Source organism: Leucopleurus acutus (genome assembly GCF_964270905.1).
Source record: "Leucopleurus acutus genome assembly, chromosome: X".
Lineage (NCBI taxonomy): Eukaryota > Metazoa > Chordata > Mammalia > Artiodactyla > Delphinidae > Leucopleurus > Leucopleurus acutus.
The window spans coordinates 21794396-21810480 of NC_139148.1; the positions used below are offsets into that span (position 1 = coordinate 21794396).

Consider the following 16085-nt stretch of genomic DNA (forward strand, 5'->3'; position numbering starts at 1 on the left):
AAAGTAGCAGGATACAAAATTAATGCACAGAAATCTCTTGCATTCCTATACACTAATGATGAAAAATCTGAAAGTGAAGTTAAGAAAACACCCCCATTCACCATTGCAACAAAAAGAATAAAATATCTAAGAATAAACCTACCTAAGGAGACAAAAGACCTGTATGCAGAAAATTATAAGACACTGATGAAAGAAATTAAAGATGATACAAGTAGATGGAGAGATATACCATGTTCTTCAATCGGAAGAACAAACATTGTGAAAATGACTCTACTACCCAAAGCAATATACAGATTCAATGCAATCCCTATCAAACTACCACTGGCATTTTTCACAGAACTAGAACAAAAACTTTCACAATTTGTATGGAAACACAAAAGACCCCGAATAGCCAAAGCAATCTTGAGAAAGAAAAACGGAGCTGGAGGAATCAGGCTTCCTGACTTTGGACTATACAACAAAGCTACAGTGATCAAGACAGTATGGTACTGGCACAGAAACACAAATATAGATCAATGAAACAGGATAGAAAGTCCAGAGATAAACCCACGCACATACGGTCACCTTATCTTTGATAAAGGAGGCAAGAATATACAGTGGAGAAAAGACAGCCTCTTCAATAAGTGGTGCTGGGAAAACTGGACAGCTACATGTAAAAGAATGAAATCAGAACACTCTCTAACACCACACACAAAAATAAACTCAAAATGGATTGAAGACCTAAATGTAAGGCCAGACACCATCAACCTCTTAGAGGAAAACATAGGCAGAACACTCTGTGACATAAATGAAAGCAAGATCCTTTTTCACCCACCTCCTAGAGAAATGGAAATAAAAACAAAAATAAACAAATGGGACCCATTGAAACTTAAAAGCTTTTGCATAGCAAAGGAAACCATAAACAAGACGAAAAGACTACCCTCAGAATGAGAGAAAATATTTGCAAATGAAGCAACTGACAAAGGATTAATGTCCAAAACATACAAGTAACTCATGCAGCTCAATATGAAAAAGATAAACAACCCAATCCAAACATGGGCAGAAGACCTAAATAGACATTTCTCCAAAGAAGACATACAGATTGCCAACAGACACTTGAAAGAATGCTCAACATCATTAATCATTAGAGAAATGCAAATCAAAACTACAATGAGATGTCATCTCACACTGGTCAGAATGGCCATCATCAAAAAATCTACAAACAGTAAATGCTGGAGAGGGTGTGGAGAAAAGGGAACCCTCTTGCACTGTTGGTGGGAATGTAGATTGATATAGCCACTATGGAGAACAGGATGGAGGTTCCTTAAAAAACTACAAATAGAACTACCATATGACCCAGCAATCCCACTACTGGGCAAATACCCTGAGAAAACCATAATTCAAAAAGAGGCATGTACCAAAATGTTCATTGCAGCTCTATTTACAATAGCCAGGAAATGGAAGCAACCTAAGTGCCCATCAACAGATGAATGGATAAAGAGGATGTGGCACATATATACAATGGAATATTACACATCAATAAAAAGGAACGAAACTGAGGTATTTGTAGCGAGGTGGATGGACCTAGAGACTGTCATACAGAGTGAAGTAAGTCAGAAATAGAAAGACAAATACCGTATGCTAACACATATAGATGGAATCTAAAAAAATAATAAAGGGTCATGAAGAACCTAGGAGCAACACGGGAATAAAAATGCAGACCTACTAGAGAATGGACATGAGGATATGGGGAGGGGCAAGGGTAAGCTGGGACAAAGTGAGAGAGTGGCATGGACATATATACACTACCAAACGTAAAACAGATAGCTAGTGGGAAGCAGCCGCATAGCACAGGGAGATCAGCTCAGTGCTTTGTGACCACCTAGAGGGGTGGGGTGGGGAGGGTGGGAGGGAGACGCTAGAGGGAAGAGATATGGGGATATATGTATATGTATAACTGATTCACTTTGTTATAAAGCAGAAACTAACACACCATTGTAAAGCAATTATACTCCACTAAAGATGTTAAAAAAAATCAAAAAAAAGAAAATACACCATAGACAAAAGCAACAATATAAAAACATACCTAGAAAGAAACCATACAAATATGTATATAATCTACATGGAGGCAACAATAAGAATTTCCTGATTGACTTAGGAAAAAGATGTCTCAACCAGAATAGTATGTTATGTGTATTCATCAGGCACAGACATTGTAAGAGTATCAATTTTCCTTAATTTATTTACAGATTTAGTACCTTATCCACAGCAGCTGATTACAGTCAAACATGGGCTACTGTTTCCTGTACCCAAAATCAACCATGGAAACATTACAGAAAGAACAAAGAAAAAACATTAACAAACGCAAAAACACAAAACTAAATAATCCCTGAGGGACAATAAGTCTCCACTGAACTAGAACCTGAGTGTGGGCAGGTAGGGGGAGGCCCTGAATTCGAGACAGGTCTGTAGCCTGCAAGAGAGGCAGATGACAGGATTGATTAGAGAAAAGCCTATAACGTTGAGCCCTTGATTCTTCCACTGTGCTCTGGGACCATGAATCTCTACTGCTTCACTGAAGGAATCTGAGGCAGCATTTCAGAGCCCGCATGCCAGGAGCATGGGACACCAAAGATTGGGCTGGATGTGGCAGTATGGTCCACAGGCTGTGAAATAACCATCTGAAACTTTCTTAGTGCATGACAACTGGCCTTTTTAAGTGATCATCTTAATAGACCATTGCACACGGACTAAAAGAGAAAAGCAAGTAACACAGTAGTTGTACAAAAGGACAGAAATTCATTTCTGAACTTTTGGGCAATGCCCCTGATGTCAACAAAGAGAGACCACAGTGGGAACTGTCAGGCTAAGGCGCCCCTTCACTAACTCCTCTGGGATTCTGTGGGGCATGGCTGGGGACAGGGATGGATTCATACCAGAGAAGGAAGGAATCGCAGGCCCCGCCAGCAGTCGATGTGAGGACCTTGAGTGAGACCTGACGGGCTCCAAACCACAGAAGAGAGTCTCGCCTCCTTTCCCCTCAGCTCATCTTACCTGCAGCAGCCATGTCTGGGAGGCTCCAGGCAGAAGAGTCCAGATGAGATGTGCCTGCACTTCACACCAGCAGTCTCAGGGAGTTGATGTCTTTGATGTGAGACCTTGGCCTCAGGTCAGCAGACGGGAGGTAGCCCAGCACCTACAGGGAGTCAAGAGAAGACACTGAGAGAGGATTGAGAGCAGCATCCACCACAGAAGAGGGGGCCCCAAAGCGCCCTCACTGTCAGTCTCGAGGGACCCAGGCATGGCTGTGAGGCTCAGGGCCCCACATACTTCCGGCTGAGGGCGCCGACAGAAATGAGAGCCGAGGTGTGACGCCTGCTGACTCAGCTCAGCAGAGGGAAATGTCCCAGGACCCGCCAAGAGTCAATGGAAGGCCCTCGTGCCAGTCCTGCGGGAAGCTCCCCCAGAAACGCCCCCCCCCACCGCCTGCGTCCCGCCCGGCCCCGCCCTGGCCCCGCCCTGGCCCCGCCCCTGCTGTCCTCCTGGACCCCAGATGCGCATGACCGGATGTGACTTCCTCGTAAGCGCGCTGTGGGGGCGCGCCATTTTTGAGAGCTGCCGTCCGGCGAGGGTGAGCCACAGGAGGAGTGCCACGTCTCGTCAGGTGTCAAGGTGTGAGGTGGCCCCAGTTAGAAGTGCGGGGACAGGCCCCCGACACCCCCAATCCCCATTCCCTCCGAAAAGAGGCGGCCACACAGGCCCCGCCCACCGCGGCCCTGCTCTCGGCCCCAGAGGCTCGGGCCTGGCTGTTAGGCCCAAAGTCCATCCGCTTCCCCCGCGGGGTCTCGGGCAAGGAAGGCCTCGCTCTGAGGCTGGTGGACCCTGGCTCAGCTCAGTACAGGGAGCGCCCCAGGCCCTGTGGCGTGAAGGACGGGACCCTCGTGGGGACCGAGGGGCTCCACACCCCAGAATGGCGGCCACGCGGACCCCGCCCCTGACGTCGGCCTGGGAGCCTCCGGGCAGGTCTAAAGACTGAGGGGCTCCCTCAGTGCGAACGCGGACGGACGGACAGACGCGGGAGGCCCAGGGAGGAGGCGGCCTTGTCCTGAGGGGCTGGCCGCAGGTCAGCAGAGGGAGGATTTCCAGGGCACGGGAGGAGTCAGGGCGAGGAGCGTCCTCCCCGTCGCAAGGGCACCTCAGAACCCCTCCCCTGTTGTCAGCCGCTTCCTTCTGGCCACACACGGAGGAGGGAGGGCTGCTGTCTGAGAGGGGAGGTGCAGGCCCGCAGCAGGCGCGTCCCTAAGCACTCCCAAGAGTCAGCCCAAGCCCCTGAGTGAGGGCCAGTGGGGCCGCCAGCCACAGGGCCTCGACTGTGTGCCGCACGCTGCAGGCCTGGCAAAACTCTGCCACGTGCGGCCGCGTGGTCACCCTCACCGCCTCCCAATGAGACGCAAGGAGGTGCCGGCACTGGTGCGAGCAGATGGCCCCCGGGGCAATGAGGAGCTCCAGGCTGCACCGGCCGTCCAGGGAGGACCCCGAGTGAGGACTGAGGGAGTCACCCACCCCGAAGAGAAGGGACAAGAGAGAATATGGCCCGTCCCCTCCTGTCAACCCTTAGACTCCCAAGAAAGGACTGTCAGGCTGAGACTGCCCGTAATTTCCTCTGCCAGGTTCAGGCTGAGACTGCCCGTAATTTCCTCTGCCAGGTCCGAGGGAGGTGAGAGCGTTGTTCTGAAGGGGCAGCCACCAGGCAGCAGAACGGAGGGTCCCAGGACCCTTCGGTGGTGGGCTGAACGCTCCCTCCTTTCCTCCTCCTGGGTGTCATGGAAGATGGTGGTGTCAACTTCAGAGCAGCAGAGGGGAGGGGGTGGGGGTGTCTTGCCACCAACTGTCATCCTGACTCTGAATGGGAACCGCGGAGACCTACCTCCCCTGCCAGCCCCCACTGTCACCCCCCTACCGCCCAGGCAGGGCTGGCTGGCTGTGGCCCAAGGCTCACTCTACCGTCCTCCACAGGGGTCTCAGGGTACAGGCTGAGCAGGAGAACAGGAGCCCTGTGGGTCCTCGAGCAGTGCCCTCCAGGACCCTGCAGAGGCGGCCTTGGTTAAAGCCAGGGAGGAATCTCCCCGCTGAGGGTGCTCACAGCATCTCCTTGTCCCTCCCCCAGGTGCCTTCGTTGCCTGCCTTCCTGCGCACACTCCCGCCTGCTGGCCCTGACCTGTGTCATCATGCCTCGGCGCCGGAGGAACAAGCGCCATGGCCGCAAGAAACGCCACCAGGCCCAGGGGGAGACTCAGAGTCTCAAGGGTGCCCAGGCCACTGAGGAGGCGGCGGCGGCGGCGGCAGAAGAGATACAAGAGTCGCCATCTTCCCCCGCTTCTGTTTCTCGGGATACTTCCCCGAGCTCCCCTGCTGCTGGCACTCACCAGGAGCCTCAGGGAGCCCCAGCCACTACCTCTCGTGATGAAGGAGTTTCATGCCCAGGATCTGAAGAGGGTGCCCAGAGCCAAGATGAGAAAAGTGCAGGTACCTCCCAGGCAGCACCTTCCGTTCGCAGCAGTTGCAGAGATCCTCTGAGAAGGAAGTCCACAATGTTCGTGGAGTTCCTGCTGGAGAAGTACATAACGAAGGAGCCCATCCTGCAGGCAGCACTGCTGAAGACTCTCAACAAGAAGTACAAGAAGCACTTCCCTCAGATCCTCAGCAGAGCCTCTAATATCATGGAGGCTGTCTTTGGCCTCGAGCTGAAGGAAGTCGACCCCAGCAGTCACTCCTACGCCCTCATCAGCAAGATGGCCCTCCCCAGCGACGCAAGTCCGAGTGATGAGTTCAGGATGCCCACGTCCGGCCTCCTGATGACTGTCCTGGGCGCGATCTTCATGAAGGGCAACCGTGCCACCGAAGAGGAGCTCTGGAAATTCCTCAATGCGTTGGGTTACCATGCTGGGAGGAGGCACTTGATCTTCGGGGATCCCGGGAGGCTCATCAGCAAAGATTTCGTGCAGCAGAAGTACCTGACGTACCGCCAGGTGCCCAACAGCGATCCTCCGCGCTATGAGTTCCTGTGGGGCCCGAGAGCCCACGCTGAAACCAGCAAGATGAAAGTGCTGGAGTTTTTGGCCAAGATCATCGGTACCGTCCCCAGTGCCTTACCAGATCTCTATGAGGAGGCTCTGAAAGATGAGGAAGAGAGAGCCGCGGCCAGGGCTGCAGCTGTTGCTGAGGGCAGAGCCCCTTCCAGGGCCAAGGCCCGCAGCTCCTCCCACATGTAGGGAGGGAGGCCGCGGGCAGTTTGCTCACTTTGTTTTGGAAGAGAGCAGTCAGGCTCCTAAATAGAGCAGAGTAGTAGGGGTGGAGGGAACAAAATATATATGTTCTTACAGTTTTAAGTAGTATGGTAGTTTAGGTGCAGTTAGTTTTAATAAAATATATATCTCTTTCTTTTTTCCAAATGAAGAATACCTAGTTAAAGGTAGATAAGTAGGTAGAGAGATGCTAGATAGATAGATTTATGATAGAGATGTTTAGTATCTTTTCAAATGTTATTACTTCATTGAATGTTTATTTTGCTTTAGAATCGAAGTGTATTAATGTCATGGATGTCATGTTTATTGCTGTTCAGTTTTAAGATTAAGAGTTTGCTAATTGCAAAAAAAACTGAAAAGCCTTCAATATTTTCCTTTTGCTACAGAACAAGGTAACATGGCATTGGAATAGGATTTTTCGTGGAAACGAGAAAGAATCCCACGAGAAAATATTGGGGATCTCAAAATGGTGATACAAAAGTAAAGGCTGGTTAATTCTTAGTTTGCCTTCTTTTCTTTCTCTTTGCTTGTAAAATTAAATAATATATACCTAGCTTTGCTTAGGTTATTCAAACTGTTTGAAAATTAAATCATGGTAAATAAGACTTCTTGGTCATTCCTTCTTTTTTCTCTCAAATTAATTGACCATCTTCTCTTTGGAAGCCTCTCCAGTACTACTATGGTTGGTAAGAAAATGAAGACCAAGCCACTGCCCATAGAATTTTTAGAGTCTAGCATCAGCTATCATGTAAGGAAGATGGTAAGATACACTCAAAGAAATAAACAAATGAACATTTTTTTTTAAAAGTGAGGGTGTGGAAGAGGAGGTTCCAAATGAGAGCAAGGAGTGTAAGTTACCTGATAAAGGCAGCGTTGGGTCTTGGGAAACTTCTAGTCCCTCAGCAGGAAGTAATTAACAGGATGCATGGTGGGCTAGATGAAGCTGTGGGAGTGATGGAAAGGGCCACTCAGATGGTGTTTCTCAGAGTTGAGAGACTAAACCTGGAATGGAAAACATATCTTCACAGTTAACTTTGGGATGTGGAAAAACCAGAGAGAATCCCCACCTAGGGAATGGAAGGGGTCCTATGCACTTGCCCCAGGGCAAGTGAACACTCAAACTAGGTGTTTTAGGCATGGGCGGTCCAGAGAGTTTCTGAGAAATAAAGGTGATACTCATTGAAATGAGATGCCAAGAAGCCACTGGACTGTCTCTCTTTTTGTGGGATGGGATTGCCAGAGCTCACTCCAGTGAAAGGGCATTTTAATTAGGTTATTTTGAGTGTAATTTGGCAAACTCTAAGGGAGGGCTCAAATTTTAGTGGCAATGGTATGAATGAAATTAGGGGTGGTTTGGATGAAAAGGCACCTGGGAGGGAAGTTGTTGGTCCTTGAGACAAATGAACTCCTAGTTGCATCCATCTGGAGAAGATGACCCCATGCCAATATTAAAACAAATGCTCTAATAGGGAAATACTACTTAGTTTTACTCGGTTGGCATTTTGGCTGATGTGGATTTCTATATTGTTTGGAGTTGCATTTTCTCTAATGTAGGCTAGAAATAAAATTCTGTGAAGGAAGTTTGTTATCATTTGGGGTCAAAATCATCTTAGTAATAACTGCCATTCATTGAAAGTACCAAACTTTGTCTCAAACTGCCAGGTGGTTTACATACATATCCATGCCTGTGGTCCTACACTATAGACTTTTTCAGACTCACTTTGCAGATAAAGAAGTTGGAATATTCTCAAATTCAAGGCTGGTAAGTGACAGCTGGACTGAACCCTGGCTCTGAATCCCTCTAGAGCCCGCACTATGCCACTCCTCCCAGGCTGAGGCCGACCTTGGGTCACTTCATTTTTCTGCTCACTAGTCCAAAATGTATTTCAGGTGTTAAAAAGCAGGACTTCATACCCCAAACATGGTTTTGGAAAAAAAAGCTCCAGGAATAAGTAATAAAAATATGAAAATAAAAGTGAGGTACAAATAAAGAAAGAAATAGATAGCGTTTGGTGACAATATAACTATCTATGAAGGAATGTCAGTAAACCTCAAAAGATCAGGGGCTCACAAAATCATTTAATTCAGCCCTTTCCCTGTAGAAAGTAAATCTATTAGAATTGAGGTTATATAAGGCTATATCTGGCCAGTGAAGAGAAGGAAGAGATCAGCGTGTTTTCTCTGATAGCACAACACCTGTGCTGGAGCCCTTGCTTGGCTGCAGCTTCCCATCTCACATCACTCCTGGGGCTCAACCTATTCCTGCAAGATTTGTTGTAGGGAGATCAATTAAGAGTTTTCAAGGATGTGGCATTTCCCAAGAAGCCTTTTATGGAAGAGATAGGAGTCAAGGTGAAGACTTGATGAATGAGGACTGAGGAGACAAAAACCACATAATAACTGAAGTCACAGAGAGACTGGCCTGTGTCTGCTCTCAGACTTAGAAGGCCAAGGCAGGGCTGCCAGGCTGAGCATCCCCTCACTTATTTTCAGGGTTTAGAGGAACATAAGAGCTTTGGTCTAAATGGGTGACTTTAAGTTGAAAGAAAGAGGAAACTTAGGGCCCTTCAGAAGTCAAGGTGAGGAACCTGAGTGAGGACTGAGGGCACACCCCTACCCTGAACAGAGAGAGCCCCAAGGAGCCTGAATCCTGATGTCAACACTGGAAGGGCACAGGTAGGAGTAGCCTCATGTGGCATTCCCAGACCTTGCCTCTCTGGCACCTCAGGAAGTGAGGATTTTAGTCTGAGGAGAGGGTCCTTAGGTAAACAAAGGAAGAAGTCCCAAGCCCTGCCCGGAGTCAAGGTGAGAATCCCGAGTGAGGACTTAAGGAAACCTCTGCCTTTAGACTGTGAGAGAACCCCACAGAACCATGCCCGTCCTGGTATCCCTGGTATCCCTGGGCTTTGTTGACATGATGTGACATATTTCCTCCTATGGTGTCACAAGGGGGTGAGGGACATGGTCTAAGGGGTACGGCCTAGGGCCAGCAGTGGGATGATTTCCAGGTTTTTCGAGAGACCAGGTGAATACCCTGAGGACTAAGGGAACCACATACCCCATAACCATAGAATTCATTCCTTACTCTCAGCCTCAGAAGACCAAGGACAGGTATGGTCAGATGAGGAGAATCTCACTTTCTCCTAGGGGTTTCAGGGTGGTGCTGGCCTTAGTATAAGGGGCAGGCCTAAGGGCAAGGGAGGGTGGAATTCCAGGACATGACAGAGGTCAAAGCAAGGACTGAGGGATCATCTACCACTAAATAGAAGTGATAAGGAATCCAGCCCTGCTCCTTGTTACAGCCCTTGAGGATCCAGGGCAGGACTATCAAGCTGAAGCTCCACCAACACTTATTTGTATCAGGTCTATGGGAAGTGAAATCCTTAGTTTGAAGGTGTAGCCACCATTCAATGAAAGGGGTGGGGATATCAGGCCCTATGTGTAGCCGAATTAAGGACCCTTAATGAGGACTGAGGACTCCAGAGGCCAGGACAGAAAACCCCCCACTGAGCAGTCAGTACTGGGGCCACCTGGACAGGGTTGATAAGCTGAGGACCCCCTTCATTTCTTTCTCATAGATCCCAGGGAGGTTTGTGATGTCAACCTCAGAACAGCAGAGGGAATGGGTCCCATGACCTGCCACCAGTTGAATGACGGTCTTGAATGTGACCTAAGAGACTCCTCAATGTAGAAGACCACCAGCCCCTGCTGTTGCCCCAGCATGCCTGAGGCAGGGGTGGCAGGATGCAGCCTAAAGATCATTCTAATTTCCTTCAACAGGTTTCCCAAGGGACAGGCTGATTAGGAGAACAGGAGCCCTATGGGTTTTTAGAGCAGTGCCCTCAAGGAAAACTACAAATGTAGCCTTCCTTATAACCAAGGTGGTATTTCCCTGCTGAAGCTGCACACTCTCTCAACCTTCCTCATCCAGTGGACCCTTATCCCCTGCTCTTCTACTCACACTCCTAACCATTGTCCCTGAGCACAGTCATCATGCCTCGGGGTCAGAAGAGTAAGCTCCGCACCAGTGAGAAACGCCACCAGGCCCAAGATGACTCCCAGAGTCACAGGAGAGTTCAGGCCACTGCAGTAATAGAAGAACCCCCCTCCTCCTCTTCTCCTGTTTTGGAAGATAATCCCCAGAGTTCATCAGCTACTGGGTCAAATAGCACTTCTCAGGGGTCTTCAAAAGCCCCATCTACTACCATCACTTCTTCAAGTACTTTTGACACAAGGTCTGATGAGGATGATAACAGTCAAGATGAGGAACATCCATGTTCCTCTGATGTCTCACCTTCTACTGAGAGCACATACAGTGATACTCTAACTAGTCAGATGGATTTGTTAGAGCAGTTCCTTCTGTACAAATATAAATGAAGCAGCCCATTATGAAGGAAGACATGCTGAAGATTGTCAGCCAAAAGTACCAAGACCGATTTGCTGAGATTCTCAAGAAAGCCTCTGAACGCACTGAGGCTGTCTTTGCGGTTGACTTGAAGGAAGTCGACTCAACCATCCACTCATATGACCTTGTCAGCAAACTGAAACTCCCCAACAATGGGAGGGTGCGTGCTGGTAGGGGGTTACCTAAGACCAGTCTCTTGATGACAGTCTTGGGTGTGATCTTCATGAACGGCAACTGTGCCACTGAGGAAGACATCTGGAAATTCCTGAATATGATGTGAGTATATGCTGGGAGGAAGCACTTCATCTATAGGGAGCCCAGGAAGCTCATCACCAAAGATTTAGTGAGGCTTAAGTACCTGGAGTACCGCCAGGTGCCTAACAGTGATCCTCCGTGCTATGAGTTCCTGTGGGGCCCAAAAGCCCATACTGAAACCAGCAAAATGAAAATCTTGGAATTTTTGGCAAAGGTCAGCGATATGGTTCCCAGTGCCTTCTCATCACCATATGAAGAAGCTTTTCAAGATGAGGAAGAGAGAGATCGAGCCAAAATTGCAGCCAGGCCTGGAAATACTGTCACTTCCAGGCATGTTCCATGGCCACGTCCAGCAGCTTCTCCCACCCTTACTGAAGTCTGAGACTTTTTAAAAATCATCCAGATAAGAAAATTTGACATCACAATAGGGATTTTTGTTGAAATGGGAAAGAATCCCAAAATAAAATTGTTGGGATAATGGAATGAAAAAATAAAAAATAATTAAAAAGAAAACATGATAAACCTTGATTTTTCTTAATCCTTTCAGTCTTCTGTTTTGTAAAATTAAATGATTTATACCTCAATATGCTTAACTTATTAAAGAATGTAGGAGGTATTAAATCTTAACAAGTTAGACCTCTTACTCACTTTCTTTTTTATTTCCCAAATGTCAGTTGAGCATCTACTCTTGAAAAGGCTCTGTGCTAGTACTGCCAAGGCTAAGGTAAAGACCCAGCCTATGCCCATACAACTTTAGATGCAAGGAGCTGCAGTCATACAAGATGTTGAGATGCCCTCTATGACTTACGGGAAAGTAAAAGGATAATCCAGAAAGAAATCTCTACCTGGGGCAGTGTATTGATTTGTTAGGGCTTCCACAACAAAATACCACAGAATGGGTGGCCTAAACAACCGAAATTTATTTTCTCACAGTTCTGGAGGCTGGAAGTCCAAGATGAGGGTTGGTTTCCTCTGAGGCCTCTCTCCTCAGCTGGCAGATGGCCACCCTCTTCACTTGGCTGTCCCTTTGTGTGCATATATCCCTGGTCTCTCCTTTTGTGTCCTAATCTCTTCTTATAAAGACACCAGTCAGATTGGGTTATGGCCCACCCTAATGGCCTCATTTTAATTTAACCAGCTCTTTAAAGACCTCATCTCCAACTACAATCACTTTCTGAGGTACTGGGGTTTATGCCTTCAACATGAATTTTTGGGGGGACACAATTAAGCCCCTAACAGACAGAACTAAGGTGTCTTTGCTCTTATCTCAATGCAGGAGAATACAGTGCACAGACAGGTATTCTATGCACATTGTCTCCAGGGAGTTTCTGAGAAATAAGGGTTAACTGCCTTGAGGTATGTCAGGGAGGAGGGAATTCCCCCACTACCCCTTTGAGTTCTTGTGGTTAGACTAATAAAGTTGGCACAAGACAGATTAACAGGAGAAGAAAGAAATTGTAATTCATGTGCACGGAGGTGTCATAGAAATGGTACCTAAGAAGTAGCCAAAGCAGGCAGCTTTTATACTTTTTAGACAAAGAAACAATAAACTTGTGAGGAATGGACAGGACAAATAAACTTACATTTTGGATAATTCCTTCAATTAGTAAGGAATCTAAACAGAATTTGGGCTTGGGGTGGTAAATTAAAGAAGTAACAAGGTTTGTTTATACAGGCTTCTCTGCCTGAATTCCCTATTTCTGGCTATAAGGGTATCCTTCTACCTCCAGATGCAGGGAGTGCATCTTTCACATGAGAGATTTATTTCCTGCTTTCAGGGAGACCGAAAGGAGGGTCGGAGTGCCCCTCCTGCACTGGCTGTTTCTTAAATAACTTTAATTCAAAATAATCAATATGCCATTGTGGTATATTTGGGAGCAACCTGCCCTAAGCCTTAACAGTTCCCTCCTCTGAAACTTCCCTGGAAGTTTCACATATTAAGAGCTGAACTGGTCACTGTGGAGACAGAGAATGGGTTAGTACAGTCCTCCATTTCATTGAACCAGTTTCTTAGTTCTGAGAACAGTTCAGTTCAGCTAAATTGTTGTATCTCATTTCAGGAGGCAATGACGCAGATGGGCTCCCAAAGCTAGGTCTATGGTGCAAGCAATATCAGGTATATAATAAGAGGCATTTCTATGGCAACAAAAGAAAAACAAAGGTTAATGATTGGAGCTGGTTATAAACCACTTTCTGAGCCCAGGGGGCAGTCAGTCAAGAAGATTTCTAGGTGTCAGGTTTGAAGCATCTACTGCAGTTTGAAATGTGTCTGATGATGTCACTGGGTGTTCAGGTTAACTTTCTGAGTGGCTCATACAGCAAATGGCATGAAGATTGTTTAAATATGAGCTGCTGTGGCAATTTCTCTGACGTTTATATCAAGTCGTCTAGCTTCAGTGTGCAGGGCTTCAGGAAAAGAACAGTTTTAGTTCTCAATGATTCAAGTCAAAAGGATGGGAGAGGGGAGCAGGTCAAGTTGGCAGAGGAGTAGGACATAGAGCTCACCTTCTCCCCACAGATACATCAAAATAATGAGAGAAAATAGGAAATGTTAGAGAGTTGCAGCCAGATATTGGAGGAAACTAGAAAAATTCAGGATCCAGTCCAGTTTACAGGTAAATGACAAAACTTCAAGGAAAAGTAATAGCACTAGAATCTAATATCCACAAGTGCATAGTATAGTTTCTACTGAAACAATTTTTCTCTCTAAAATCTCCCTCTTCTCTACCAAAGAAAGCAAAATTAAGACTAATTTGTTTGCAAAATAAGTCTAGATTCAATAAACTTGGCCTGATTATTTATGTTAAGTCCAGCAAGAATAGCAATTAGCCATATAGGCTCTTTTAAATCTGCTTTGCCGGAAGTTTTCATAAGGAGTCTCCAGAGTGAAATTTTAATAGCTTCTCAAGGCCAGGAAGCCACACCAAAGACTTGTCATCAGAGTTCCTTTTATACCTAGAGATTTGGGTGAATTCCTCTCTTCTTGAAGTCCCCCAAATATCCTGAGGCTCCTGTGACTGCCAGGAAGTGGCCTTCCTTACTCACCTGGTAAGGCTGCTGGGAAGCTGCTGGGAACTCTGTCAGCAAGGTCCTAGGCTGTTTTTTCAAGGGGTTTTATGGTTCCATAAAGTCGACCTTAGTTCCTTCAAGCTATCTGGTCATATCTGAGTGTACATGTATCTCTGTCAAATATGACATTCCAATCAAAGTCTTGGTAATATAACCAATGTTTCCAATTGTGTCCTGCTATAAGAACAGATTCTTATTCAATTATGCATATAACTATTTTGCCAAGAAAATAAGAATACTCACTGAGACTTTCTGAATTCTGGAGTGATCAGGTAGGGACAAAAAGATAAATGTTTAAATTCTATTTACAAAGGTATAATTTATCAAATTGCTGTAAGTGTTAAAAAATTTCCTTATATCTGGAAAATGAAAGATTTTTAAAAATCAGTAATATTTCAGACAAAAAATCATGAAAATTATAATCATATTCATCAATTCATTCGGTCCCATGTTAATTCTTGTTCTGCTTGAGTCCAGTTTTTCCATTAGTTCTACCGATCTTCCCTGAAGACTGTGGGTGATAGGGACAGTGATAATTTCAAGAAGTTTGCAAGGTTTTTGTTAAGGCTTGTATGATTTGCCCAGGGAAATCTGTGCCTTGATCACTGGATATTTTAAAAGGTATACCCCAAGTGGAGAACACATTTTCTAAACAGTTTATTTGCCACTGTGAGAGAATCAGATTTGCAGCAAGGGAAGGCTTCAACCCATCCAGAAAATATACATACAGTAACAAGATTTTTTTTTTTTTTTTTTCTGGTACGCGGGCTTCTCACTGATGTGGCCTCTCCCGTTGCGAAGCACAGGCTCCGGACGTGCAGGCTCAGCGGCCATGGCTCATGGGCCCAGCCGCTCCGCGGCATGTGGGATCTTCCCGGACCGGAGCATGAACCCGTGTCCCCTGCATTGGCAGGCGGACTCTCAACCACTGCGCCACCAGGGAGGCTCAATAACAAGAATATTTTGATGACTCATACTAAGTGGCAAATAAATGAAGTCCAGTTGCAGGTGTTCAAAGGGTCCAGCGAAAGGAGGTCTTCAGGCCTCTGGGGACAAAAATCTTTTTTTTTTTTTTTTTCTTCCCAGGGTTATGGACCTGCCAGGTCAGACGTTGCTGGTAAACTTTTTGCACAATTTTACAGAAATCTTCCTACCAATGTCTATTTATAATTTGAGTTATCTTAAATGGGGGGGCGGTTTGCCAGAAAGCTGGGAGGAACCAAGGGGCCATCTTGGGTTTCTCATAGCCCCAGCTATTTATTTTATAGCTATTGTTTACCCATTTAATTTCTCCAATTCAGGGGCAGACTGCTGCTATGTTAAACGGACATCAGGATGGCAAAAGTCTGGCGATTAAGGGTCAATTTTTTGGCAGAAGCAAAATGGACTTTATCCACACGTGCCACAATCTTTACAGATTCTTTTTTTGTTGCTGCCTGTGCATAAAAGTCAGCTTCAGTGTTTCCCTGATACTTGGGTTTAGTCCTTTTAGTGTGAGCTTCAATTTTGGTGACAGACAACATTTTATGCCAGGACATATAAGACTTCCAGTAGTTTCACATAATTTCTGGAACACTTATAATACCTACCTATACAGACACAACATAAAAAAGGCTTAACGTTTGTTACTTCTTATTTGACAATGCTTCCCATGTAATTTAACATAACAAATACTCCTAATTAGTTTAATATCTCTCTTTTTATAAGGAAAGAGGACAAATCTTTGAGATATTTCAGGGGCCCTCTGAAATAACTCATATCTTAAAGTTAGCTCTAAGTCAAAAAGACTTCATATAGAATTTGATTTGGGGGAAGCTTGCCAAAAATATCAAAGAGGATTTAAAACACTTAGTCAAATAGGTCACTGTGAAACAATGCTTATTTATCCATTTAACCAAAGTAACAATTAAAGACTTCATAGGCAAATATAGAAGGTTATATGGTTCTGAGCAAAATTTCACTCTTTTAACACCCAGAGGACTAGGTTTACTTAAGCAATCAAAGACCTGATAAAGATAAGACAAGACACTATATATATTTTTTGGTCAGATTCCTTCAAGGTAAAGAAAAAC

General features: G+C 45.9%; 2 protein-coding genes across 2 annotated transcripts; both read left to right on the forward strand.

The window, feature by feature from the left end:
• Positions 1–5207: 5207 nt before the first annotated feature.
• LOC309978094 (melanoma-associated antigen B4-like) lies at positions 5208–6251 on the forward strand (the record flags this gene model as incomplete). The annotated part of the gene is made up of 1 exon (XM_082864434.1): positions 5208–6251. The coding sequence occupies one exon, from the start codon at positions 5208–5210 to the stop codon at positions 6249–6251; it is 1044 nt and encodes a 347-aa protein (XP_082720560.1).
• Positions 6252–10277: 4026 nt separating this feature from the next.
• LOC309978097 (melanoma-associated antigen B5-like) lies at positions 10278–11473 on the forward strand (the record flags this gene model as incomplete). The annotated part of the gene is given in 4 exon segments (XM_082864437.1): positions 10278–10652; positions 10658–10966; positions 10970–11261; positions 11264–11473. Coding segments are annotated over 4 exon segments (1032 nt in total). The 3' UTR covers positions 11320–11473.
• Between the last annotated feature and the right edge of the window lie 4612 nt (positions 11474–16085).